Consider the following 25,171-nt stretch of genomic DNA (forward strand, 5'->3'; position numbering starts at 1 on the left):
ACGCAAGCGACAACCAGAGCTCGCGACGTTACGTCGCCGCCATTTTATTTCACCGGGAGTAAAGGACCAAGCGAGCGGACCGGCGCGTATATTTTCTGTTATTTGTTGCACCTTTAATTCGGCGAGTCTGCATCGTGCACTCAACCTTCGGCTCGCATGGTATGTACATACCGAGGACATTGCTGTGCGCCGAATGGATATGATGCAGTCGTTGTACAGTATTTGCTCAACGCACACTAGTTGAAGCTCGCTATTAGCAAAATGGCTAGCCGGTATTTTGGTAGAATTTGTCTGTTATTAACCGGAAATTGACTAAAGGCATATCCTGTCCTTTAATATGTTGCATGCTTGCTGCACGTGTGGTTTTAACCTGCTGTGATTTGGGAAGTTAACCCTGCACGCTTTGAAGTAACACTTCCACGCGCCCGGCGATGATTTAGGGCCTGAGGTGCACGAGTCGAAGACGCTGGGGTAGTTGGCATGTATGGCCTTTGTGTTTATTTATTGAGTAGTACAAAGACAGCCGTGTATTGTTTATAGCTGTCTGGTTCATAGGTGTGAAATAGAATTGAATCTAATCCACGGATACATTCCAGCCATCGTTTCATGTGGCGAACCGTGTCCAGTCCCGACCGATGGCGCCAACCCCGTAATATTGCCTCTCTTGTACCTGAAGTGGTGGTAATGTTGCTCTAACCTGGTTTGCACAGATGTCTGAAGACATGGCCACAGACCATTTAAATGGGAATGGTACAGAGGGTACGGAGGGTACGGAGGGTACAGAGGAGCCCATGGACACCACTACACCGGCCACACAGTCGGAACACTTCCAGGCTTTACTGGATGCAGGATTACCTCCTAAGGTTGCTGAAAAGCTGGATGAACTCTTCGTGGCTGGTAAGCAGAAGTTTGTTTTGCCTTCGGTTTCTTCGCTTTTGAGGAATCATGTATGAATGAGAATGTTGCATGCTGTGATGTTTACTGAGATAAATGTTAAGTATCTTATTCCCCAGATTCTAAATACACGAATTGGTCTATTGAACGCAATCCACTGTACCCTATACAATTTCTTATGTTTTAACAACAAGGAGCATTTTGTAGGGAAGTTGTTGTTGTTCTGCTGTTGTAAGGCATGCTTGCACAGTCTCACAATCCGTCTTACTTTATGACAGTTGCGTATGCTACACGTTTATGTTTGTTGTTAATTAATACTGCTTATTTTGGATACTGCCAAATGGTCAGCTAAAGCTTGGGTCTTCTGTAGTGTTTCTGGTAGTGCTGTCCTGCTGCTGCTGTTGTGGGTGATTGCATTTGGCCCACACTAAAGATCGAACCAAACAAGTCAAATTTCCCATTCCTGGATCAATACAACTCGTATTCCACTGTTATATTTGACTCTTTATTCACTTAAAGTGAGAATTAAATTGCTGAAAGGATGGGTGCAGACCAAAAGGCTTCGTGTTTGATTGTTTGACATCGCTGGTACTGTGGCATATGCAGAAGCGATGGTGTAGCTGTGTGGCAGTTTATTTGCTCTTGGGGCCATACTGGTCCTATCCAAAATCCTGTTAAATTGACATTTGATCAAAAAGCTATCTGTTGCAGTCATGCGTGTGCAGGGGGATATCTATCTAAATGTATCATAATTTGTAATACTTTTGTTGTGTGTTTGTTGTGCAAGTGTGAAATGCACTATTTCTATTGCCACCACTTCCCAAACAAGTGGTGGCAATAGAAAGAGGAGGAGAGCTTTTGAATAGAAATTGAGCTGTGTTTTGGTCTGTCAACTCTCGATGCATCCCTGAGTATCACAATAATGAAATGTAATTTTAGTGAAACCTATTTCCTCAGTTCAATAAGATTCTGTCGAGATTAACAAGCAGATGTCATGCATTTGCAATTTAACTGCACAAAGGACTGCACCTGTTCTGTTTCACGGCAAGCTGCTTGGATGAACAAAGGTGATTGTCCTTTTATAATTATTTTTTAAGATACCTTGACGTGTTTGTTTGTATTCACCCCCAGGCCTGGTAGCACATAGTGACCTAGATGAAAGAGCCATCGAAGCTTTGAAAGAATTTAATGAGGAGGGAGCATTGCAAGTACTGGTTCAGTTCAAAGAGAGCGACCTGTCACACGTGCAAGTAAGTTCATACTGGTCTTATACCTTAAAAGAATTCTAATCTAGTTTTGTTGAATGTAGCTGATGATGGCTTAATTGGTGATGTTTCCCACTATCATCTGGTGAATGTCATGTTGAAACACAACTGCTCCGTCTTGCAGAACAAAAGTGCCTTTCTCTGTGGAGTAATGAAGACTTACAGGCAGAGGGAGAAACAAGGGACGAAAGTTTCAGATTCCACTAAAGGGCCCGATGAGGCTAAAATCAAAGAACTCCTTGACAGAACCAACTACACACTTGATGTAACAACAGGCCAGCGGAAGTATGGTGGCCCTCCACCAGAGTCTGTGTACTCAGGTGCCCAACCTACAGTTGGAACAGAGGTACTACTTCATCATGTTGGGTTGCCTGCAGTAAATATAATTGTCTAAATAGATTGTGCCAGTGTTTTTTCCACAACAAAACATGTTAAGAGTGGTTAAGTGTTAGTATCTGCTTTCTGTTCAGAAAATGGATCAGAAGAAGATTTTAATCAGTTTCATTTTCTTTTCAATCCTCTCAGATATTTGTTGGAAAGATTCCCCGTGATTTGTTTGAAGATGAGCTGGTTCCCCTCTTTGAGAAGGCGGGGCCTATCTGGGACCTGAGGCTAATGATGGACCCACTGAGCGGCCTGAACAGGGGCTATGCTTTTGTCACTTTCTGCACTAAAGAAGCAGCCCAAGAGGCTGTGAAGCTGGTATGTTTATGTTTTGCATTGTTGAAAATGTCAAATTTGTCTTCTGACAGACCTCAGCTGTAAGCCATCGACATCAATCAATTTCGTTTGGAACAATAACTTTTTAAAGTTGTCAAAGTACCTCAATAAGTAACCACCAACAAGCGAAACACTTTAGGGTGAACTTCACTGTACCTTCTAGCTGAAAATATCCCACGCTGTTCTGTAACACACTGAAACTGCAGCTTGCTCGCAATTCGAACTGCTCTTGAGAGCGACGTATGTGCATAATAGAATTCTTTTTCTTCCTGCAGTATAATAATCACGAGATTCGCCCTGGCAAGCACATTGGTGTGTGTATATCTGTTGCCAACAACAGGCTATTTGTTGGCTCCATTCCTAAAAGTAAAACAAAGGAGCAGATTGTAGAGGAGTTTTCTAAAGTCACAGGTAACACACTTCTGTCGGTTGGTAACTCAGCCGTGTGAATTCATATCTTTCCAAAACGATGAACTAGTTTCTGCCGTCTCGGAAGCACTTATGCCTTGACTTTCTAAATGCCAACAGAGGGCCTCAGTGATGTCATTCTCTACCATCAACCGGATGACAAAAAGAAGAACCGGGGCTTTTGCTTTCTGGAATACGAAGACCACAAATCTGCTGCACAGGCCAGGCGCCGGCTAATGAGCGGCAAGGTGAAGGTCTGGGGCAATGTAGTGACAGTGGAGTGGGCCGATCCCATTGAGGACCCTGACCCAGAGGTCATGGCAAAGGTATGCATTGGTTTTCTCTCTTTAAGAGCAGGCAGAGAAGTGGCTCGCCATTGATCAAGTAATTGAAAATTGGTAACATTCTTGTCTGTGGCGTCTAAACTTGTTGGAAGGTAATCTGATCACCCTCTCTGCCAATGTTTACAGGTGAAGGTTTTATTTGTGCGGAACCTTTCCAATGGCGTTACAGAGGAAATCTTAGAGAAAACCTTTAGCGAGTTTGGAAAACTGGAGCGAGTAAAGAAGTTGAAAGACTATGCCTTTATTCACTTTGACGAGCGAGACGGCGCCGTTAAGGTATTGTAACAACCATATCTAAAGGTAGTAAGCATGCCAAGTGGGTTTGAGAATTTTCACAACAAATATTCTTTTGTCTTACCCTTTTGTTATTCGCTTTCCTGTGTAAATATTGCTCCACGTATTTCTCTCAACGAAACGCCTTTGACTTGCTCCCTTTCTCAGGCATTGGAGGAAATGAATGGGAAGGAACTGGAAGGAGAAAGGATTGAGATTGTTTTTGCCAAACCTCCAGATCAGAGGAGGAAGGAGCGAAAGGCACAGAGACAATTACAAAAAACACATATGTAAGAAATTAACTTTCAAATTTGTTTTGACAGTATTTTCCTTCTGTGTTGCCCTGTATTTGGATGCCTGGTGTTTAAACACTAACAGAGGATTAAGTGTTCAACATTCCCAGTAATTTCCTCGAGAGATAAATTGCAATCCTGTCATAGTTCAGCACGCCTAGTTTTATAAATTGTATGAAACAAAAATGACGTATTTAATGTTGTGTTCTGCTGTTGTCAGGTATGATGACTATTACTACTACCCTCCTCCTTCCCACATGCCTCCTCCTGCCAGAGGCCGGGGCAGGGGTGGCAACCGTGGTGGCTACTCCTACCCCCCCGATTACTATGGCTATGAGGACTACTATGACTACTATGGCTACGACTATCACAACTACCGTGGCGGCTACGAGGACCCCTACTACGGGTACGACGACTTCCAGGCGCCGAGCCGAGGGCGCGGCGGCAGCAGAGGCTCCAGGGGCGGCTCTTCCCCGGCGAGAGGACGCGGCGGCGCGGGGCCACCTCGGGGCAGGGCCGGCTTCTCTCAGCGCGGCGGGCCCGGACCGGGCCGAGGCGGACGAGGTGCAAGAGGAGGCGTGCAGCCGAGAGGGCGTGGAGGGGTACGTGGTACGCGGGGTGGCCGCGGTGGAAATGTAGGAGGAAAGCGCAAAGCTGATGGGTACAACCAGCCAGATTCCAAGCGTCGCCAGACCAATAATCAGAACTGGGGCTCTCAACCCATTGCTCAGCAACCGCTCCAAGGTGGTGATCATTCTGGTAACTATTCTGGTTACAAATCTGACAACCAGGAGTTTTATCAGGATTCTTTTGGGCAACAATGGAAGTAGAACATTAGGGCTTTGTTAAGTGTTAATTGTTTATTTTTGTTGTTTTTACTTAGGGACTTGATCCGATTGGCCCTAAATCCCATACGGTTGCCTGTTTTTTTTGTTTATCTCAAAATTGGTGACATCTGGCAAGATATCTTTGTACATATTTTAATAATCCGCTTGGACTCAAACATTAGTCACACTCCCACCTGTTTCTGGCGAACTGGTTTTCTTTCATTATTTTTTTTAAAAAGATGGTCGTAAAAGATTTTCCATTACCAAGTTTTGAAAAACATTTTTTAGATGCAATGATGTGCTCGCTGTCTATTTGGCTATAGCTTTATGTATGTTTTTAGAAGTTCTGGTTATCATGTTTTAAGAAGCTAACGGCAACAAAGCATATGTCTAAACATGTATTTAAAACAAATGAAAAAACAATTTGTATTGTCTCAAAGTAATGCGTGTCTTGTTATTGAAAAGAAAAAAAGGACAGAGTCCTATTTTTTGGCTTTACATTTTGGCTTGTATTCTTTGCTGTTTGTCTGCTTTAATAAACATACACGCACACGTGTACAAAACCTCAAATTGTGTTGCAAATTCATGTTTCGGCAAATTCTCTCTTCAAATTGCCTTCAAATTTAAGACTCCTTGTGGAAGAAAATGGACCTAAGGTTTGCCAATGTTGGCCACATGCTACAGTGTCACCTTGCATGCCATCAAATTCCAAATCACCGTATATATTCTTGGCATCTCAAGTGCTCTGTATGTGTAGTGACATACTTCATCCCAGAGTTTCTCATCCAAAACTGTTCAACAAATTGGTGTCCCAAATTCACAGTTGATGCAGTGTAAAGAGTAAGCCCTGCCCCCCCCCCGAGAGCTGTTAAACAACTCTTGTTTTGCTCCTGATAGGGGGAAGTAAAAGCACAATTTGATTTCTTGCCTTTTGAAAGTAAAGCTTTTCCTTGTCCCAGAAGGATCTACCTAGCTGTTGAAGGCCTGGATACTAATCTTGCATGCTTAATATTGTGATTCTTGTGGAAATAACTGGCATGCATGACTTGCTTGTAGTGTGTGTTCAGATGGCTTATACAGTAATGGCTCCTATTACTTGTCCTTTACAAGTTCCAAATCCACTCTTTAACAAGACAATCTGATTTTAAGATCCGACAAGGCCAATCTGCTTGTCATCCTGTTGAAGGCATTGACATGTGCATGTTAAGTATGTGGGCGTGCTAGTCTTTAACTCTGCTTTAAACCGTTTGGCTTCTAATGTATGCAAAAAACATTTGCTTCTTGCGTATGCCAGTTTTCCCTCTCAGTCACTTGTCTTACTGACGTGCGTGTGCAAGAGACAGAAAACAGTAGATGTGTGTAGCTGTAATGTGATCATGTTTTCTATTCTCTAATTGCTTCCTTTTGTTACCTGACTAGCAGGGAAAAGGGGTCGAGGCCGGTCCCGATGTGTCGCTATGAAGACTGACCACCGTGTGGCGTTAGACACTGCAGGCTGCCAGTGGATGGAAATGGTAAGGTGAACTGACTCTGGTCTTAAAGTTAATCCAGCCTGTGAGGAGCTGATCTCCCCCCCCACCCCCCCAGAAACTGCCACATTTGAAGATAATCAGAAGAGCAAAACCTGAGCTTGCTTATTTAATACTAAACTGTTTTATTTAAATTTCGAAGTATCCCTTGTCTTCTCCCCACTGCCCCTACCCCCCCCCCTTCCCTTATGTCATTTTGAGACTAAGTAACACTTAGGCTGGACATCCCTCTGGAAATGCCTTTGCACTTTTTGGTCTAGGTTTCAGGTGCCGCTTTATGCTACTTTTGTTTTTTGTGTATGGTACTTGACATGATGATCTATGATTATCACAGATAAAATGTTTGTCACCATGGTGTGATCACCCGCTGTTGAAGGTCGGGCACTTCAGGAAATGAGTTCTTCTTTTGAGAGCTTCAGCTACCACCCAAGGGTTAATTGACTACCTCAGTTTCAGGGGCTTGCCGGCTCTGTCCCATTTTGTACTTGAGGAAACTGAGGCAGGTTTTGACTCCTCCGACCCCAGCGCCTCGTAAATATGGACACACGCACCATCGGGTCGCTTGAGTTTTAAAGATGACCTGGTGTTAGGCTACTGCCACACTGAGCATGTTGGTTGATCCTCCTGAAAAGAGCCCGAACAACCCTTTTGTCTGTAAACCTGAGTGATGATGTAGTTACTGTTTTTGTTTTCAGTGTTCAAATATTTTAATGCCAGGAAACGTCAACCTCTTAATGGAGGAACCAGTCTTCCTTTTTCTTCCTGGATTGGGAAGCCTTTTGAGTTTGTAGCCATCAGTGGAATGATGTTTGCTTCAAGTCTTAAGATGTCTGCGTATGCTGCATAAACAACTCTGTTAGTACACAACACAAATGTCTGTCGACGTCTTGGGTCCCCATGCAAATCTAGAAAAAGAATTCCCTGGTCCTTAAAAGTTTGGGAATCACTCGGAACACTAATGGCATGGAATATTTTTTATTGTAAATGCATGACTACATTTCTTGATGTGTGACATTGTTGACTGGTTTTCGTGTCATTGTGTTTGTGGGAAAGTATCTCATAGAGTAAAGTGGTCAAGTTAAAACTAGTTAGATGTCACATTGCCCTAAAGGAAAAAGCAATACACATACCAGAAAACTAACCAAAGTGTTTTAAAGCATTTAAAGGAGCACTTTTAAGTGTGTTTAGTGATGTTCTCTGCATTTCTGGGAATGCAGTGTTTAATTCAGTCAAATAAGTTAACTTTAAAATTGGAAATTTAGTTCACATAAGTAGTACTATGCAACCCATGTGTACAAATAGAGTGTAAGTTGAATTTAAGGCAAAAGGCTGTGGTCAAATTAATATCTAGTACAAATTCTCTTTCCCCTAAATATAAAACAGTCAAACAAAATGCACACATAGAGCAATGCATCTGTAAGACAGTTTGTGTCTTTGTAAGGGATACATCTGTAATAAGACAATTGTTCATGGAGAAATTTAGTTTGAAACGCCAATTTTTCCATATTCACTGTTGATGGAAATTATGGAAAATACTGTTTTCCTGGCAACTATAAGAAATCACTCAAAGAAGTGGAAGTTAAATTAACTGCTTCAACAAAAGTGTCAATTGCTTTATCGCAAAACTCCAGGAATGCATTGAGCATCCATAATTTATATATATGGCTTCTTTCAAATGTGCCAGAGGGTGGATTTCCCCCCTAAAATTGAACACATCTTTACACAATACATAGGATTTATTCCCATTAAATGAATTTATTGAATGTTTAGCAGTTTCCAGTTCAAACACAATAGCGCAGTTTGTCTATCCTTTTTTTTTTTTTTTTTTTTTCAAAGAGCCAGATTAAAGGTTTGCCATCTTTTGTACTCCTTGCTTTACTCAGCTGTATCATGTTTATTTTGTGGGACGTTACAGGTCAAAAACATGATTTGTTTTCTGGCTAACAAGTGTGTTTGCATTCTTGCAAATAAATTGTTTTATACTGTACAGTGAAGTGAGTAAAAGTTATTTTTCTAATAAAGCATTTGACTTTGATCCGTCTTGTGTATTTATTGTACATTCATATTGTAACTTCTTGTAAATATAATATTACATTTAGGTCACCTATGTTTGTGATAAACATTGATTACATTATCAATTTTGTTAGTACCATAGCTGTCTTCTCTATTCTTGTACATTGAGTTATTTATATTTTAATTCACCAAAGTAAAGAAATTCAATGGCTTTATCCAATCAGCTGAAAGCTAAATTGGAGAGTATTTTAGTGTGGCTTCATAAACTTGTACCTGAAAGCTTTATGCATTTTTTTAATTAAAAAAACTTTGACAACTTTGATCAAAGAAGGTGAACTTAAACGTATGCAGGCTTTAAAAGAAGCAGGTTCTGACCAAATTTACCACTAAGTTAGTACTAAAAAGAAGAAGAATCTATGTAATACACACATCTAATGTTTACCTATTTGGCAATCAAATATATTGTTTATAATATGTAATGTATATGTAATGTTTAGAAGGTAGTTGGCCACTTTTGTATTAATCACACCTGTGCTCCCAAAGTGGGCGGTTACCTTCAGTGATTGCGTTATTACAAACACCTATACTGCAATTATGCAAGTCAGACAGCACAACTTTATTAATCATAGACTTGAATGTGACTGATGGAAAACAAAACTAACAACATTCAACATTGTTTTTATTATCCCTGCATTCACATCTATTTTTGATGCAGCGTATAGATAATTAATGAATTAAGTTTTTTTCTGTAATATCAACAAGTGCTCGTTAGTGACTCCGACAAAAACATGAATCCATGACCGGAAGCGGCGTGGATGGATTCAAGGTTGCCATGTCTGATTGTTACAAAGTGTTTATCCTACTTTCCACTACCTCTAAAATGGTCTCATAAAATTCTAATAACATATTTTGAATACCTGGCACATATAATGAAGCTTTGTCCAGTTCTTTTTCCCATTACTGCATTTTGTAAAGTTGGTACCGGTAAACAATCTATTTCCATACATTATTAATTTTTCTATCATGTATTTTACTGTTACTTGAATTATCATTGAACTCTTGTTTCTTCATCCATATCAATAATTTAAGAAATAAATTCAGCTGTGTAAACAGCTGTCATACTGTAAAATCGAATAATATAGCTTTGTGTATAGTTTTTGTTTGGGTGTAGTACATGCATTATGTTTTATGTATTTATTTACTTAATTTATTCGAAACTTTTTATGGTGAGCCTTGTGCACTAAATTCCATAAAATTTTGGCTATAATGAAGTTTTAATCCAAATTCTTTTGCTTCACGAGCGCAAATATTTTTCCGTGCTCTTACTTTGATAGGGCACAGTTACCTGTTTCCTGCTCACAACCTGGCAACCCCGGTAGAGGCTAAGAAAACATCTATCTGTCAAGGAAGTCGGTTTGGAGTTTAGCTCAATTGAAACTAGGAAGAAATGAAGTCTTAACTTTAAATTTGAGTCAAGCTTAAGAACCGAAGACTGCGCGTGTTTATACGATGCGTTTTATTAGATGAAAAGAGTCGCTGCGGTAATTTTTTATCGTTGTAAGTCGGTGCTTACTGTTTGTTATATACAGTATGTGTTAGCCTGGTTAGCTAACCAGAAGTTGCGTATCTGACTCTTCTATTAGTTATTTAAATGTTCCAACTAAAGAAGTGAAGTTGTCTTTGGAACGTTTGTCCATGTGACCTTCCCTGTCCGGCAGGTCCATTAAAAGATGGCAACTATTCAAACGTATTGGAGGAAGGTGATGCGTGGACTGAAGTTTGACGTTCTGAGGGAAACCAGCCGTCAGTATCCAGTATTCTGCTGTGTGCTGATGTCGATGTCCACACTCACTGTGCTGCTCAACAGGTCAGTGTGGTTTGGCGACAGAAACGCAAGGGTCACGTGATGTCTGCAGGAATCTGTGGGCTTATCTGAGAAACTCTTTATCTGTACTCATGATGACATCTTTAAATAGTACAATAGCTGTTCAAGTGAAAACACAACAGTCAAAGACTTGATGATCGTTTGACCATCATCCAGCCAATCAGAGGGCCTATCAAATTGGGTTAAAGGTTGTGACTCCCAAGGAACATCATTGAGAACCACATGATTCTGCATTCACACACACAATGTATATGTTTTGAGTATGTGTATGATGTAATATAATAGCTGAGATTTTTGGAGGAGACGATGGAGGAAAACATTTTTTCTTTCTTTTGAATCCATCAGCTATTCTTTATTCCCCTTTCTCTGGTTTCCCTCCTTTATATGAGTCAACAATGAAGTGCACTCTTCACAGTTAATACCTCTAAAAGCCTGCTTGACTAGTTATTTCAGATATGAGTTCATTTCATCAAGTTATTATTGTTTACCATTATAATCAAGGCCACCACACGTGTTCCTTTGCGTCTCCTTTCACATGTATGTTGTGCCTGTTTTGATGCCATGTAAATGTGCCCCAGATATCTCCACATCCTGATGATCTTCTGGTCTTTCCTGGCTGGTGTCGTCACTTTCTACTGCTCGCTTGGACCGGAGACTCTTCTCCCAAGTATATTTTTCCCCATAAAGCCGAGGAACAGAGTAAGCCCAAACACCTGCGACATTTTGCGGAGAAATATTACAATCTGTCTCTCAAATGTGACCCGATTGTTCAACAGCTGTTTGATCCATTGGTTTTCTTGAAATAGTTAATGATCTTATTTTCTCCCTCCTTCAGAAACAGGAGCAGCAGGAGTTGTTTCCTCTGGGTCACTGCTGTGCGGTGTGCGGGAAGGTCAAGTGCAAACGCCACCGGTACGCTCGCTGTATAGATTAACACTGAATGATACATGATGTAATGACTCATAATGGACATACAGGGGCATGTAACATTTTGTTTCATCTGTCGAAATTTGAGATGCTTTCAAGTAGATTGCATTGATAATATGCACAGGTATTTGATTTTGTTATTTTCAGGCCAACACTGCTCCTGGAAAACTATCAGCCATGGTTGGACCTGAAGGTTTTCTCCAAAGTGGACGCTTCAATGGCAGAGGTACACTTCCTTTCTTTTAAATGTAATCAGTATAAAATAAGATTAGCTTGAGACCAATGTTCTATTATTGAATACATTACAGTACTTTTTTAGATATACAAATTTGTTAAGCTGACGTCGAACCTTTTAAAGCTTTAATGTATGCATTTTTCTGTTTTTAAAATTGTGATACTTTAATATTATTGTGTTTGCCCTGTGAGGGAATTTGAATTGTTTCATGGGATAGTCATGATTTGATATTAATTCAAATATTATGACATTTACTTATTTTAGATGATCTGTTTCTTACATTCATTTGCCAGTGAATCTTTAAGCTTTAAAATACATCTGAATGGCTTTGAGTGAATAAAGCTGTCGTCAATCTAGCTTACAGATAGAGTTTATTACTGATGTGTTCAACACTTTGTTACCCTCTACCTGCAGGTGTTCGAGTTAGTTCTGGAGAACTTTGTGTTCCCGTGGTACAGGTGAGGAGAAATCCAAAAGTTTTTCATTTATTTAGAAAGAATTACCTAGACTGATAAAAAATTTGAACCACCATCTAAACACCCAGACCTGTAGTGTACACAGAACATGAGAGACCTTCATTTATACTCCATCCTGTGGTTTGCAGGGACATCACAGATGACGAGGCGTGTGTGGACGAACTAAGGATGACCTTCCGCTTCTTTGCATCAGTGCTCGTCCGCCGTGCTCAGAAGGTGAGGCGCTACTCATCCCACAGCTCACAGAAAGAGCAGCTAGCAGAAACGACAAATCGTGCCACAACATTTAGTTTTCTATTGTGCTCTGGGCTTTGATGTTCCTGCTAGTTATTTCCTGTAGAGTTCATAGCTCTTGCTCTACTGACTCAAATGGGACTTCAACAAATTCAATAATGACTGGTGGTCCTGTGTTGCGTTTGTTCTTCACCCATTTCTTTGTTGTGTTTGATCGTCAGGTCGATGTCCCTGCTGTTTGTGCTGACAAAGTGCTGAAAGCTGCAATGAAGCATATTGAAATTATCACAAAAGCTGGACAAAAAGGTTTGCCTCTATTGTTATTAACGATGCCCATCATAAGACAGAAAGAGGTTTAACAACACATTTGAGGACACAAATCCGGTCATTGTGTCAATTTCAGTTACGAGTTAAAATTAGATCTGAAATACTAGAAATGACTACACAACAAAAAAGGCAACATGGACACGAACAGATGACAAAAAGTGACAAAGCAAAAATGATGCCAGTATAGAGTGTTTTAGTATTTTGGTTGTGTTTACGTTATCAGAGCTTATTGGCTGACCGGCAGATGGCGCGGTGACCGGTTTGTGAGTGTAGGGACGCGGAGCAAACTGGTGTTTACACTTATCTTGTGTTTGTGTCTCCAGTGAACAATATAGAGGGCCTGCAGCAGGCGGCGCTGGATGAATACGGCCCCGACCTGCACATCGCACTTCGCAATCGCAGAGACGAGCTGCTCTACTTGAGGACGCTCACTGAAATGCTGTTTCCTTACGTCATGCCTCCTAAAGCCACAGCCTGCAGGTAGAGCGGCCAGGCCAGCCTACAGGGACACAAAGGCCCTAGTTAGTGCTGTGGACGTGCCTTGTTTCGTTCACAAATTGGAGTCAAAGTTGTTTTGCTGGTTTCAGGTCGTTGTCTTTGTTGCTGCGGGAGGTTATGGCTGGATCTGTTATCCTACCAACCATGGACTTCATGGCTGACCCTGTATGTATGACAATAGTTCCCCTCCTGTGACACACAACTGAATACCAATATGTGTCTGAATTAATAAACGTGTGCTGCATCACACAGAATAATGGAGCCATGATACCTTTGGCCCTCCTTTGAAAACAGCTGTATATTATGATTTAGGGAGTTTTAAAAGCGTCTGGATTAAACCTGGATGAATCTGATTATCTCTCTCCGCTCCTCCTTCAGGATACTGTGAACCTCATGGTGCTCATATTTGTTGATGACACTCCTGTAAGTAAAAACAGGAAAGCTGATGTCTTTCCCATACGACAATTTATGAAAGTTAATTAGGTCAATGAGAAGGAATTATCTCTCCTCATTTGTGTTGTTTTTCTAGCCGGAGCCAGCCACGGAGCCTGCATCTACCCTGGTTCCGTTTTTACAGAAATATGCTGAGTGTAGCACCAAAAAAGCATCTGTAAGTATCTGCTCTGTCACTGAAAGGGAGTGATATTAATCTTAATTAATCTGTTCTCCGAGGTTTCTGTTAATACTAAGAACGTTGTAAATAACATAAATACATTTCATACCTTGGTGGGCTTGTGGTTGAGTAATTTCTATCCTTCTTTGCCCAAACATACACATTCAAATTGTATTTCTGAACACTGAGCTCTGTGTTCCTTGGTTGCCCAGGTGCTGAAGTTGGAGCTGAAGGACATCAGAGAGCAGCAGGATCTCCTCTTTCGCTTTATGAACTTTCTGAAGCAGGAGGGGGCCGTGCATGTACTGCAGTTCTGCCTTGCTGTGGGTAAGAACTCTTCGTCTTTGTCCTGTAAGAACCATGCACCTCCAACAGAAAAGGGCCCCAGTGCTATTTGGAAATGGGTTAGGAAGTTCACCTCTGACCTTTTATGTGAATACAAGACTCTGATTCAAGATTTATTGACCTTTATAAAAATGAAAGCTGTTACTGGTCTCTTTCAGAGGAGTTCAACGATAAGATCCTGAGTCCGGAGCTGAGCGACTCTGAGCTGCAGCGGTTACACGGTGAGGTGCTGCACATCTACGAGACGTACTGCCTGGACGAGAGCATTGACAAGATCAGCTTCGACCCCTTCATTGTGGAGGAGATCAAAAACAGTAAGACATTTGTTTCCTTAACTTCTGTTTATTCATCTAGATTATTCATTTTCATTGCACGCACATTTTCCAGTTTCAGAAAATAGGAGTACATTAGCAATAAGTTAGATTAACACAAACACACAAATAACATTTCTTATGGTGACGTCAGTGCATAGACATTTTGAAAACAAAAATGTTCCGTCACATCATAGAACACAACTTTAAACATGTTTGTAATGGGGTGTGGAATTTGTAGAGACAAAATGTGACCCTGGACAATTAATGGGTGTGTGTGGCTATGTCAGCACTCTGTTCCATGCACCGTCCAGCAGGGTCAGTCATCTGCAGTGCTTATCATGTGGAAGCACTCTTAAGTCCTGAAAACAAAAGCCCTGAGTCATCAACCTCCACTAGGTGGCAGTAAACTTTCAAAGCCCCAGTGCATATGCCATTTTTCAAACTTTTACTTTAGATACAGCGCCATCAACAGGAGAATTATCTAAGTTTATGTCTTAAAGGGTTGACCTAACTGGCCTGGAATTCCAGCGCATGTTCTCAGGAATCGTCTTTTTCCTTTTCCCCATGTTCCCTGTCAGTCGCTAGAGGACCGTACCCTGGGGTGGCGAGGCTGCAGACGATGCGCTGCCTGTTTGAGGCCTACGAACACGTCCTGTCTCTGCTGGAGAGTGTCTTCACCCCCATGTTCTGCCACAGTGACGAAGTACTACATTCTTGTCGTACTTACACACACAGATTAACACTGAAGGGTTCCAAAATGCAATGTACACCACCTGAAAAACCAGCTGATGACAGACCTGAAAGATTAGAGAATGAATGATGTTAACTTTACAGACTCTTCTATTATTGGATCCATAAAACTAATCACTTCACATTTTGTACACTGCCCAGTTAAGTCTTCAATTTCTTCTTCACCATCCTGGACTTTTTATACGTTACATTATTCATACAACAACCACCTCCATCCACCTCATTTGTTTCCCTCATTGTAATATGTTACAGCCATATTGGACTAAGTTAATTCTTCCTCGCTCTACACAAATTACAATCTATGCTGGTATTCATGTTAGTTTGTTATTAAATCCCATCCTGTTTCTGCGTTCAGTACTTTAGGTACCTGCTAAGAGGAGCAGAGTCTCCGACAAGGAACTCAAAGATAAACAGGTATGTGTGTGTGATGTGATTGATCTTTTGCACTGTAGACTTCTTACTCCAGCGAAAGAACATAAAATGCTGAGTAAAACACCTCACATGAAGGGAAAACAAAAACCCTGACGATTGACTGTGTTAAAAAGATCTTTGTCCCTGTTGTCGTGATTAGTCACTTGTGCCTCTTATTCCAGAAATAGCCTCAATTTAGAAGAAATAAGGTAAGTAGGACGTCAGCATGACATCTGGCTGCCCACAGTTCTTGCATGAACAATAGCAGTGCGCAACCACGCAGTGTGTGTATGCAGATATGGGCTTTGCAGGGAATCAAAGGAATGTTGCTTCAGTAATGATATAAAACATTGGTGTCTGGCAATTATACTTATAAGGTTTGTTGCCTCTGCTGGATGTTTGTCTTTGTTCGCATTGTTTGCTTATGCCTACATTTTGGTTTTTAACATTATTAGGAGTGTTGAGGACAGTGGACGCCATGTGTAATAGTTAGTGTTCAGTTTGTGAGTGTGTTTGGGTGCCGTCTGAAAAAAACACAGCCATTGTTGCGGTGCAGAAGTAGTGAAGAGAGGAGAGCGGGTTTGATTGATTATGTTTTGGTGGAAAAGATGTATACAGTCGGGGAATTCTACTTTTTCACGCACCGGCACATTTCTTTGTTCGCTCCAGAAACCCGTCTAAGCGAGGTGAGACGTTTGGGATCAGCAGAATCGGTAGTAAAATCAAGGGGGTTTTCAAGAGCACGACCATGGAGGGAGCCATCCTGCCACCTATGAACGACGATGAAGATATGGTGAGTATTATTATTATCATTTTTGAAAAAACTGACTTAACACACCGACCTCCATATAGCCTGGTATTTAAAAACTTGAGTTGCATACATAACATGACACCTGGACATGAGGTAATCTGTTCCTTTTGCTTGTCTGTGTGCCCACAGGTGGAGGAGGCGACCATGGTGATGGAGGATGACTCACCTGCCGCCGAGCTGGCCTGCACCCCAGGCACCCTGAGGAACCTGTCCGCCTGGACCATCTCCATGCCCTACATCGACATCTACGAGGATGAGATCAGGAGGGAGAAGGTCCCCGTCTTCTGCATCGACGTGGAACGCCACGACAGGAAGGAAGGTGAGTGAATGTGCAACGCTATTCCCCCTCCCCCCCGTCCCCCCTCCTCCCCCGCATTGATCTACATCTGCTGTGTATCCATGTTTTAAAATTGTTTTCTTTTTGCAGTGGGTCACGAAACTGAAAAGTGGTCAGTCTTAAGAAGATACCTAGAATTCTACGTGCTAGAATCAAAACTCACTGAATTCCATGGTAACGCTTTGTCTTTAGCAAACATTATTTGATGAAGTAACTCTGCCCATTCCTGTATTTACATTAACTACAATAGTAGTTTGAAAATATGTAAAGTATTAAACCTATGTGTTTTTTTTTATTTTGTGTCTTGTCTTAATTTGTATTGTTTGTATAATCCTTATTTCCCAGGTGCCTTTGCAGACGCACAGCTTCCATCCAAAAGAATCATCGGACCAAAGAACTACGACTTCCTTGCCTCAAAAAGGGAAGAATTTGAGGAATATTTGAAGGTATTTTACCTCTGACAGAAGGAACTATGTGTAACTGCCAATTCTGATTTTGGATGGAGTTTGGATGTGTGTGTTTGTTTGTGTGCAGAGCCTCCTGAAGCACCTGGAGCTCAGTAACAGCCAGCTGCTGGCAGACTTCCTGTCACCTCACAGCATGGAGTCTCAGTTCCTGGACAGGATGCTGCCTGATGTCAATCTTGGTACAAACAGATTCCTGATATAAAGAAAAGTTTAATGATGAATTTGTCCAGAGAAATTCAGGATTCAGTAAGTTGGATTGTATGAAAATTGTTTCTGTCCAGTAAAATTACAAGCCGAGTCCTGTGTATCCCTTGTAACTGAGCAGATGGAGGTTGAGTGCCCTGTGAGAGGTGCATCAGTTCATCACCTCTCTGTATAGACTCACTCTTTCTTTTATCCTGTACTTGTTGCTGAATAAGAACCTGCCCCTCTGTATTTTCTCATTTAAAGAACTAGGACACCATTTTTTTTCCCTCTACCTAAACCATTTCCTTTGTTTTACAGGTAAAATGTTCAAGTCTGTACCAGCGAAGCTCATGAAAGAGGTGAGTGCTTCCTGATCTGTTTTACATTTCCTTTCCTGGTTCTGTTTACACCTCCCTACCTAATTTTGGTCAGATTATCACATATTGACGTCATGCTCCACCTTTCACCTTTAGTATGATGACGTTTGGATGAAGTAGGATGAATACTTGATCCAAACATGTAGTCTGGATTGATATCACTCACTTGATTATACTCATACTGTGGCTAAAGTAACATTGTGAAAATGATGATGAAGCTGTTTAAATAGGACGGTAATGTTTTGACTTTATGACCTCTGCTTAACAGAAAGGACAGAACCTGGAGCCTTTCATCCAGTGCTTCTTTAACTCTTGCGAGTCGCCCAAACCCAAACCCAGCCGACCCGAGCTGACCATCATCAGCCCCACAGCTGAGAATGACAAGAAGGTCAAACCAATCGAGTTACATTTCACACACACACACACACACACACACGCACACACACACGCACACACACACACACACACACACACACACACACACACACACACACACACACACACACACACACACACACACACACACACACACACACACACACACAAAGTACTATTTCCGTTCTGATGTGGTTTCTTTATTTATCGACACATCTGCAGCTCTTCACTAATCTATTCAACAACAACGCTGACCTCATCGAGAACGCAGAGAGGAAATCCAACCAGAACTACTTCACGGAAATGGTCTCCATTGAGGGCATGTACGACTACATGATGTATGTTGGTAAGTTGAGACTGGCGGAGAAGTCTTTAAAAAGAGGAGAGAAGAGCTCAGCTGATCATTAACTTCTTTGTAATGTCAGGGCTTCTCTCAATCTTAAGAAATTTAATTACCTTGAAAGTAATTCTCTGATCACCTGAACATAAAATGCAACAAATAGTGAGACCTGCTGATCAAAGCGTTGCTCTACAGCACCGCCAGTGGTCATAAACTCCACACGGTACCTTTGAAAGTAGTCTCTTGATGTTTTGATTGACAGGCCGAGTGGTTTTCCACATGCCGGAGTGGCTGCATCACGTCTTAGCTGCTGGAAGAATCCTCTGTAAGAACACGTTTGAAGCCTACATGGACCAGTACATCCAATCCAAACTGGAGCAGATCCTACAGGAACATTGCATGGTCTCCCTCATCACACTGCTCAGAGGTAAGAAAACAGTGTGTGTGCACGTGTGTGTCTGAATAGACTTCAAAAACACAACTATGCTCACTTCAAACACCACAATCCTGAAATATCACAACTTGGTTATCAAGTTGTGAAAGAGAGACTCCCTCTCCTGGAGCAATCAATACAACACCGGAGTCCTCATCCAGAGAAGGAATCTGAAGTCCACAGATGTACTTGTCTTTCCTGCTAGGCTCAAAGAAGTAATGCTTGCATCTTGTTGTTCTTCTTTCGGCATCCCAGTTTAAGAATCAAACTCTTTTATGTTCACGTTGTGCAGTCCCAACTCTCTGCAGTTTCCACTCATGCTAACATAATTGTTTGGGAGGTTCAGGATGTCTGGCTGCCTCCAAACCCCAAACCCACCCAACCACACAGTCTGCAGGGTCATCCCAGTGTGGGCTGGAGTCAGGGTGTGGGCCGGGTTGTTGCCACTTATGACAATCCACTAAACACCACTGGATGTTTGTTGATTCTTTCAGTCTCTTTGGCAGCAGAAAAGTTTTCGTGAGGCAAGAATAAATGTACACCGAGATGCTTTTCCCTCCTGCAGCTCTGATCCAGTCACTATTCTACCCGTTTGGTTGTGACCCAAGCTAACACTGACACTAACGCACTGTATATCTCTCAGACATGCCTGGTAACTTTAACCGCCTCTGTTAAACTCTGCTTCCTCCCTGTAGATGCTGTTTTCTGTGAGAGCAGCGAGGACAGAAGCGCCGAGGACAAACAAGTCAGGGCGAAGCAAACGTTCGAGGAGATGATGAAGTATTTACCAGGTCAGTTTCAAATCACAAAGAGAGGCATGACTTCACTGCTTATAGAAGAAACTGTACAGGAAACCCTAAACCATAACCTCTAGCAACTCTAACAAAGAGATTGGTTTTGAGGCTCTATCTTCACCAGATGCTTGTGTCTCATTTACCATTTTGATTTAACAATTACAACAACCGTGTGTTTTCAGACTATGTAGGAAAGTGCATCGGGGAAGAATGTAAATATGAAGGCATCCGGCTCCTCTTTGACGGCCTGCAGCAGCCCCTCCTCAACAAGCAGGTAAAGTTAACAGTCATACTCATACACCGTGTTTGTGTGTGCAGGCAGACGTTTGGTCTTTGTTGTTGGTTCTTTGCTGTCAGAGATGTTGATTAAATTTGCGGTCTTCGTTGTGTTTCTTGGCGTGGGCGCATATACATGTCATTAAGTACACACAGGCACATGTGTGACGGCTCCCATGCTTGTTCTCACCAGTTCATTTGAAGGTTTGCTCTTGCACATCCTCCGTAAATACCACAGAAAGAAGATGTGAGACTAAGACCTGTGTCCACATTTGAATTTAAGCGTACAACTAAGCTTCTTGAGTTTTAGTTTGAAGTCTGTCGGACCTGAAATGAACGCTGTTTCTCCTCAGATGACCTACGTTCTGCTGGACATTGCAGTGCAGGAACTGTTCCCTGAGCTCAGCAAGGTAAACAAGTGACAGCGGAGAATGCCAAAGTAATACAGGAAGAGACGACTCACTGCGGTTTGCCTGTGTGTGTGTGTGTGTGTGTGTGTGTGTGTGTGTGTGTGTGTGTGTGTGTGTGTGTGTGTGTGTGTGTGTGTGTGTGTGTGTGTGTGTGTGTGTGTGTGTGTGTGTGTGTGTGTGTGTGTGTGTGTGTGTGTGTGTGTGTGTGTGTGTGTGTGTGTGTGTGTGTGTGTGTGTGTGTGTGTGTGTGTGTCTAAAATCATCTGATATTACAGAACTATACTTATCTAAATAGACAAACTTGTGTCACACACAGCGATATCATCAAAGAAGACACTCCAACACTGTAGAAATTGTGTTTGATGTAGTTTAAGAATTTCGTCTTGGGCAGGTTTACGTTACACAAGCTTGTTTAGATTAAAGCGAGTGTGTGTTTGGAGAAAGCTTTTTTTTTTTGTTACGGTAAGGAGGATCGGCACTCACGACAGCTCACGGATATAAAAGCTGAAACTGAAACTGAAATGATATACTGCAGATCTGAGGCGGACACACACACAGGAGCAGACGGCTCCCAATCCAGTCCTGTGTGTTCTACATGTTGGTCCTCATGAAACTGTCCCTGTAGCATTGAAACACCTTGGTTCTACTCCTTTTGTCAGGACCAACAAATATGATTTGGATCAGTTAATGCAAGATACACACTCATTTACTAGTTTGATAAAATGATCAATGTGTGAGAGCTACTTCATATTGACTTGACCCCCTGCTGAAGACCTCTGATTGAAGACGTTTCTGTACTTCATAGTATTTCACAAAGGTACTAACGCTGCTGGAGTGCGGCCGTTCTGGGACGATGTGATGTTTGCTCTCTCTTGCCCCCTGGCTGTAAAGCAAGCGGCCCCTTGGGGACGTTACAGATACTTAAGTTACTCACATCGCACCACTAAACTGGTTTGCCAATAAACTCTAAAGAGGAGGAAGAGCAAACTCAGAGCGGCATCCTGTTACCGAGTCCCAGCGCTGCGTTCACAACTGAATACTTGTGACAGAGCCCGGTCGGACAGAGACCGTGACGTTTAGATTAGATCGTCTCAACCCGTCTGAACCAACCTGAATGGATAATACCAACTAGAGGCCCAACTAGATCATCTCATTGGTTAGTTCTCAACTGATTCAATCAAAGAAAAGTCAACACCATAATAATAATAATAATGTGTTTCTCTCCACAGGGAGTGAAGGAAGCAGCCGCCCTGTAAACCAAAGGAAGTACCGCACACTACATCATACAAATCCCACATCTTGTATTATTCTTATACTACATGTGCAATAATTAACAGGTTTCACTGTCTAAACATTCCATTGTATAGTAATGTACTAATAACAATATATTTATTGATCTCTCTGCAGTTTCTGTGTTTTATTTTGTTCAAAACTAAGAAGTCCAATTCCACCCACATTTACCATTAAATATATCTAACATTAAAGTCTGACAAATTTGCTATTAAGTGTCGACAAATGCTGAGTTTGCTTGGCTGGGAAACTTTCATTTCTTCTACTATATCTGATTGAAAGCGAATGTGGTGAGCTTTTACTTCCTTCTGTCCAAACCTGCTAATTTGAGATACACATCAGGTCCCAAAACACAGAAGTGATCACTTTCGTCTCCGCTGATTTCCAACTGTAATACTTAACACATTTTAATTAAAAAAAGATGCAAAATTACAATCTGGAGACTAAAATCTATTTGACCTTTGAATTTGCCACCTAAAACAGCTGCACTCTAAACAAAAAAACAGTTTCATGGACAGGAAGACAAAAGCAGGTTTATGAAAATTTTGACTAAGTTTGTTAAAATCTCCTTATCAAATTAGTTTAGAGTCCTGAAAGTCTGATTTTCTTCTATCTGTGACAAAAGCTGCCGATGTGGCAAGACTCAACTGGAAGATCTGGAAAGAAACAAACATTTCTTATTCATTGAATTCCTTTTTAATTTGAAGCATATTCTAAGGACAAGGGTGGAGGACTTTCCTCTAAGTGTGTCTGAGGGTGTTTTGGTGTTTTTTGGCAGCCTCCTCTAAACTGTTGGCACTCGGTGAAGCGACTAATGAAAAGTTCCTGACGATTAAAGGAGGCATTGTTGGGCGAGGGGGGATCTCCAACACAGAAGAGGCCTTGTTCACCCACCTCAGAAAGCTTCTAACATTCAGAGTAAAGCTGCTGCCTGCAAGCAACCACCGAGAATTTCATCTTCCTCACCCTTTGATGGACTATTCTTATTAGTGGAAAACACAACTACTGACAAAATGGTTACAAACTTTCTCAAGAACTACCCTGCCATGGAAATCAGCTTGCACATGCAGCTGTGAAGCAGATGATGAACACTCACACCCTTGGCTAATCTAACGGTTAAAGAACATGTAAGCCAATCAACTCTTCTTGTTAGAGTTAGTGTGTCTAAGATTTTGTTTCACAATCCTCTCCAGGGTGCGGTTATCCCTATTGCTTGTACACTTTTTCCTACCACATCTTTTCCTTCCCTTCACCTCTCTACAGCCAGCGTCTTTAGCAATGACCTTTTGTGTCTTGCCCTCCTTGTGCAAGGTGTCAATGGTCGTCTTTTGGACAACTGTCAAGTCAGCAGTCTTCCCCATTGAGGATTGTGAAACAAAACCCATTCAAAAATGTGGGGGAAATTCACAAAGAGTGGACTGCATCTGGAGTCAGTGCTTCAAGAACCACCACGCACAGACGCATGCAAGACATGGGTTTCAGCTGTCGTATTCCTTGTGTCAAGCCACTCTTGAACAAGCGACAGTGTCAGAAGCGTCTCGCCTGGGCTAAAGACAAAAAGGACTGGACTGCTGCGGAGTGGTCCAAGGTTATGTTCTCTGATGAGAGTACATTTTGCATTTCCTTTGGAAATCAAGGTCCCAGAGTCTGGAGGAAGAGAGGAGAGGCACAGAATCCACGTTGCATGAGGTCCAGTGTAAGTTTCCACAGTCAGTGATGGTTTGGGGTGCCATGTCTTCTGCTGGTGTTGGTCCACTGTGTTTTCTGAGGACCAAGGTCAACGCAGCCGTCTCTACCAGGAAGTTTTAGAGCAGTTCATGCTTCCTGCTGCTGACCAACTTTATGGAGATGCAGATTTCATTTTCCAACAGGACTTGGCACCTGCACACAGTGCCAAAGCGACCAGTACCTGGTTTTAGGACCATGGTATCCCTGTTCTTAATTGGCCAGCAAACTCGCCTGACCTTAACCCCATAGAAAATCTATGGGGTATTGTGAAGAGGAAGATGCGATACGCCAGACCCAACAATGCAGAAGAGCTGAAGGCCACTATCAGAGCAACCTGGGCTCTCACTACACCTGAGCAGTGCCACAGACTGATCGACTCCATGCCACACCGCATTGCTGCAGTAATTCAGGCAAAAGGAGCCCCAACTAAGTATTGAGTGCTATACATGCTCTTACTTTTCATGTTCATACTTTTCAGTTGGCCAACATTTCTAAAAATCCCTTTTTTCTAATGGTCTTCAGTAATATTCTAATTTTCTGAGATACTGAATTTGGGTTTTCATTAGTTGTCAGTTATAATCATCAAAATTAAAAGAAATAAACACTTGAAATATATCAGTCTTTGTGGAATGAATGTATACATTATACAAGTTTCACTTTTTGAATGGAATTACTGAAATAAATCAACTTTTTCATGATATTCTAATTATATGACCAGCCACTGTACATACTCTTCATTCACACAATAGTTATTTTTCTTAACTGTTTTAGACAGAACAGAAGCCATGGACTATTCTACTGTCTCTACTGTGCATGGTCCAGTTGGAACAAGCACCGTTTTAGCCACCCTGGATCTGAAGCTACACGTGAGGATGTAAACAAACTGACCACTTTTAAACTTTTAAAATAAATGATTTACACTGTACAACGTGTCTTCTGCTTTGTGTCATGATTTAGTTGTTTATTAAACAGTAGCACTGACAAACAGAACAAGTGATTCATGAACCACAGTCCCTATGAATGTATCAGCTTCTACCCAGTTTGGTTTGAACACCCACCAAACAAGTTTCACTTCAACATGGTAGAGTCTAAGTGCTTGAAAAAAAATTCTAGATTCATCATGGAACATCAACACTGCATTGAACTTTCGAAAGTCTATTCATAGACTAAATTACCCCATGGTTTCTATTTCTGCCCCTCATCCAACCTTTCTAGTGCCTATTAAGCCGCCTGTTGAATTGGCCTTGACTCTTTCAGATGGATGGTGTGCTTCAGCAGAGACACGCGTGGTCTGGCCTTTTCTTGGATCAAGCTTGGCTAGGCATTGGAATCCTCTCTGCTGCTTTATGTTCCAGGCCAAGAGTCCTGACTCCACCTGTGGGCTGTCAAGTCCGTCCTCATCCTCTCCCACAACACAGCACGTCATAACCAAACATGCTTGCCTGCCTGACACAAACTCACTCAACCGAACTCTGGTCACGTCCCAGGGTGGAAGTCCGTCTCTCCAAAACCCTGTGTGACTGTTCTTGGTTGCTATCCCATTGTCTCTTTCTGTGCGTTGAGATATTGCTAGAACCAAATACAAATATGCAGTTCCAAGTCTGTCGGTTGGCGAATGTTCTTTGACCCATATACACCTTTGCTCCACAATGACTGCTTCCCTCCCTGAACACCTCCCTGGTGCATGCCTCTGGCTTCTATATCAATCCCTGAGAAGATAACCCTTAACTGCAATTGTAGGTCTCCTTTGGTGTCTCAGATATACA

At 41.8% G+C, this 25,171-nt stretch overlaps 2 protein-coding genes across 7 annotated transcripts; both read left to right on the forward strand.

Annotated features, from left to right (window-relative positions):
* The first annotated feature begins 18 nt into the window (after nucleotides 1–18).
* On the forward strand, nucleotides 19–8,580 carry LOC143004110 (heterogeneous nuclear ribonucleoprotein Q-like). 4 transcript variants are annotated; one of them, XR_012963934.1, is made up of 12 exons: nucleotides 19–159; nucleotides 711–897; nucleotides 2,026–2,144; nucleotides 2,284–2,505; nucleotides 2,685–2,861; nucleotides 3,155–3,290; nucleotides 3,408–3,613; nucleotides 3,758–3,907; nucleotides 4,073–4,194; nucleotides 4,418–4,799; nucleotides 6,444–6,538; nucleotides 6,888–8,580. XR_012963934.1 is itself a non-coding variant. In XM_076154998.1 (11 exons), exons 1-11 carry the CDS (start codon nucleotides 157–159, stop codon nucleotides 6,483–6,485), a joined length of 1,746 nt encoding a protein of 581 aa, XP_076011113.1. In that variant the 5' UTR covers nucleotides 19–156; the 3' UTR covers nucleotides 6,486–8,580. The 4 variants fall into 4 exon arrangements, 3 of the variants coding, with proteins under 3 accessions (XP_076011113.1, XP_076011114.1, XP_076011112.1); XM_076154998.1 differs by having other exon boundaries at nucleotides 6,444–8,580; XM_076154999.1 differs by having other exon boundaries at nucleotides 6,447–8,580.
* A 1,348-nt stretch (nucleotides 8,581–9,928) lies between these two features.
* On the forward strand, nucleotides 9,929–21,789 carry LOC143004107 (sorting nexin-14-like). 3 transcript variants are annotated; one of them, XM_076154990.1, is made up of 30 exons: nucleotides 9,929–10,123; nucleotides 10,285–10,433; nucleotides 11,030–11,150; nucleotides 11,287–11,363; nucleotides 11,526–11,604; nucleotides 12,028–12,071; nucleotides 12,218–12,305; nucleotides 12,545–12,629; nucleotides 12,974–13,130; nucleotides 13,238–13,313; nucleotides 13,527–13,571; nucleotides 13,678–13,758; nucleotides 13,974–14,088; nucleotides 14,265–14,420; nucleotides 14,999–15,123; nucleotides 15,526–15,584; nucleotides 15,764–15,790; nucleotides 16,251–16,374; nucleotides 16,522–16,711; nucleotides 16,820–16,903; nucleotides 17,075–17,175; nucleotides 17,264–17,375; nucleotides 17,701–17,741; nucleotides 18,028–18,147; nucleotides 18,357–18,480; nucleotides 18,737–18,901; nucleotides 19,603–19,698; nucleotides 19,884–19,975; nucleotides 20,331–20,387; nucleotides 21,617–21,789. In XM_076154990.1, the coding sequence occupies exons 2-30, from the start codon at nucleotides 10,297–10,299 to the stop codon at nucleotides 21,641–21,643; spliced, it is 2,805 nt and encodes a 934-aa protein (XP_076011105.1). In that variant the 5' UTR covers nucleotides 9,929–10,123; nucleotides 10,285–10,296; the 3' UTR covers nucleotides 21,644–21,789. The 3 variants fall into 3 exon arrangements, with proteins under 3 accessions (XP_076011105.1, XP_076011104.1, XP_076011106.1); XM_076154989.1 differs by having other exon boundaries at nucleotides 9,929–10,433; XM_076154991.1 differs by lacking the exon at nucleotides 15,764–15,790 and having other exon boundaries at nucleotides 9,929–10,433.
* The last annotated feature ends 3,382 nt before the right edge of the window (nucleotides 21,790–25,171 follow it).

The sequence above is a fragment of the Genypterus blacodes genome, unplaced genomic scaffold, assembly GCF_046128005.1.
Source record: "Genypterus blacodes isolate CSIRO-AG114 ecotype Tasmania unplaced genomic scaffold, CSIRO-AGI_Gbla_v1 ptg000064l_1, whole genome shotgun sequence".
Classification (NCBI taxonomy): Eukaryota; Metazoa; Chordata; class Actinopteri; order Ophidiiformes; family Ophidiidae; genus Genypterus; species Genypterus blacodes.